The following is a 2,362-nucleotide window of genomic DNA, read 5'->3' as shown; positions in this document are numbered from 1 at the left end:
TGAAAGGGCATGAAGATAAAATGCTGACGTGGCGGCTTAAGGGCGCCCCACTATGGATGCCCTTAATGGGCGACATAGTGATGTTGAAACAAGATAAGTAATTGATACTTATCTGTACATCTTTATGGCCCCATCTATAATTGCAGGCGTTAATATAGCATTGGGTGTCGTACCTAGATGGATGTACTAGTGAAGGGGTTAGTTAAGCAGAGGGGCGGCATTGCCTAATCCTTAATGACTTCTAATTAGCTTTAATCAGACGTTGGTTACACATTACTCCATAATCTAATTATTAAAACAAAGTTAAGCTACACTCTGCAAAGTGGTATAATATTATCTCGTTATTATGACTTAAGAGATAAACTAGAATGTATTTTCGAGCAAATAGCATTGAGATGCCAATAAATAGAAACTGAATTCAAGACACATGTAGGCGATAAGTAGGAATGGCCATGAGAGGCTTAGCTCTAGCAGTGACCAAACCAAAGTGCTCACACATGTCTATGTCCTCAGGCTTCATACCATTGGGCAGCTCCCAATCAAAGCAATGCACTAATTGCGCCACCACCAGTTTCACCACGGTCAGTCCTAGCTGCAGCCCCGGGCAGCCCCGCCTGCCCGAACCAAAGGGTATGAGCTGGAAATGGCGGCCTCTCACGTCTACATCACTTCCAACAAACCTCTCCGGTGTAAAAGCATCCGGATTATCCCAAACATCAGGATCCCTTCCCATGGCCCACACATTCACCATAAGCCTTGATTTCTTCGGTATATGGAAGCCTTGGAGCTCACAGTCTTCCATCGATTCATGAGGAATTAAGAGGGGCGCCACGGGATGGAGGCGCATGGATTCCTTCACCACGCAGTCCAAGTAGTCCAGTTTGTCAAGATGTGATTCCTCAACCATCTCATCCAATCCCACCACTGACTCAATTTCCCGCTGGAGTTTCTTCATCACTGCTGGATGTCTCATCAGGTCTGACATGGCCCAGTCTGTCGCAGTTGCAGAAGTGTCCATTCCCGCTATCAGTAAATCCTGCACCCACCAATAATGTAAAACGGAACCAAACAAGCAAATGAAAATACTAATAAGTTTACCAGGAGCACAGCCTTTACGTGGCGACGGTCGAATTCGAATCCAGCCTCGCCAGACTCCATAATCGCCATCATAATATCAACGAAATCCTCGCCCCGCTCCCTCTCCCACCTCCTCCGGACGTGATCTTCGATGATTCTCTCCAAGAAGGCGTCGAACACTTTGCTGAGACGCGTCATTTTACGATTGAGGCCTTGGAGATCAAGGCTCCCGAGACAGGGGAAGTAGTCAGCGAGATTGAACTGCGCCGCCACCTCCACCGTCTCGGTGAACAGAGCCTTGAACCCCTCCTCCTCCTCATCGAGCTCCCTGTCGGAGTACTTCCTCCCGAGGATCATCAAGCAGTTCATGTCCCCGCTGACAGCAGAGATTCTGGCGCTGAGATCAACGACCTCAGCGCCAGCAGCCTCCTTCAGAGAGGCAACGAGGAGGCCGACCTCCGCCTTCCTGAGGGGCTCGAATTGGGTGATTTTGGCGGCGCTGAGGAGGTGCAATGTGCAGAGCTTGCGCATGTCGCGCCAGTAGGGGCCGTAGGGGCCGAAGACTAAATTGCGCTGGTCGTAGCTGATGACGCGCGAGGCGTCGTTGCGGGGGCGGCTGGCGAAGACGAGGTCGTGGGTCTTGAGAGCGAGCTCAGCTGCGGCCGGGGAGGACACGACCACGGCTGGCACGAGGCCGAAGCGGAGGCCCATGACGGGGCCGTGATTTCGGGCTAGGTTGCGCAGAGAGACGTGGGGGTTGGGGCCGAGGAGGTGGAAATGGCCCAAGATGGGAAGGCCTGTGGGGCCTGGCGGGGGTGTTTGGGTGTTGTTTCGAGTGATGAGGAGATAAACAAGTAGAGTCGCCGGTAAAACCGCCCATATGATCCAATCCATTTTGATTTTCCCTATCTCTCTTTCTTCCTCTAGGTGAACAGGTTTTTTTTAACACAAGAGCACACACTCTAACACCATATTTATGGCCAAACTGGTTGAGGGGTTAGGTGCGGCTTCTACGCGCCATCAACCTTTTAACTTTTCCTCATTCTTCTCATGGACTCATTTTGTTTGATAATTCCACAAAAATAATATTTATTATTTTTATTATTTTACTCTCTTTTCATTTATTTACTTTTTCTCGTTTTCCACTTTATATTTTACTTTTTATTTAATTCACTTATTTTCTTATATCAGGTGTCAAAATAAACGTCATTACTACCCCGAAACGGAGAGAATATTTATGAACAAGTTACTCCCACCGTCCCACATAGGAGTCACTCTAATTGTG

General features: G+C 48.7%; 1 protein-coding gene across 1 annotated transcript; it reads right to left on the bottom strand.

The window, feature by feature from the left end:
• Positions 1-220: 220 nt before the first annotated feature.
• On the bottom strand, positions 221-2,076 carry LOC121763628 (cytochrome P450 71AU50-like). The gene is made up of 2 exons (XM_042159687.1): positions 1,099-2,076; positions 221-1,036 (listed from the first exon to the last, which is right to left on the bottom strand). Exons 1-2 carry the CDS (start codon positions 1,969-1,971, stop codon positions 419-421), a joined length of 1,491 nt encoding a protein of 496 aa, XP_042015621.1. The 5' UTR covers positions 1,972-2,076; the 3' UTR covers positions 221-418.
• Positions 2,077-2,362: the final 286 nt, after the last annotated feature.

Source organism: Salvia splendens, chromosome 14 (assembly GCF_004379255.2).
Source record: "Salvia splendens isolate huo1 chromosome 14, SspV2, whole genome shotgun sequence".
NCBI classification, from domain to species: Eukaryota; Viridiplantae; Streptophyta; class Magnoliopsida; order Lamiales; family Lamiaceae; genus Salvia; species Salvia splendens.
Note: the sequence above shows the minus strand (reverse complement) of the source record. Positions and strands in the feature narration are given on the sequence as shown.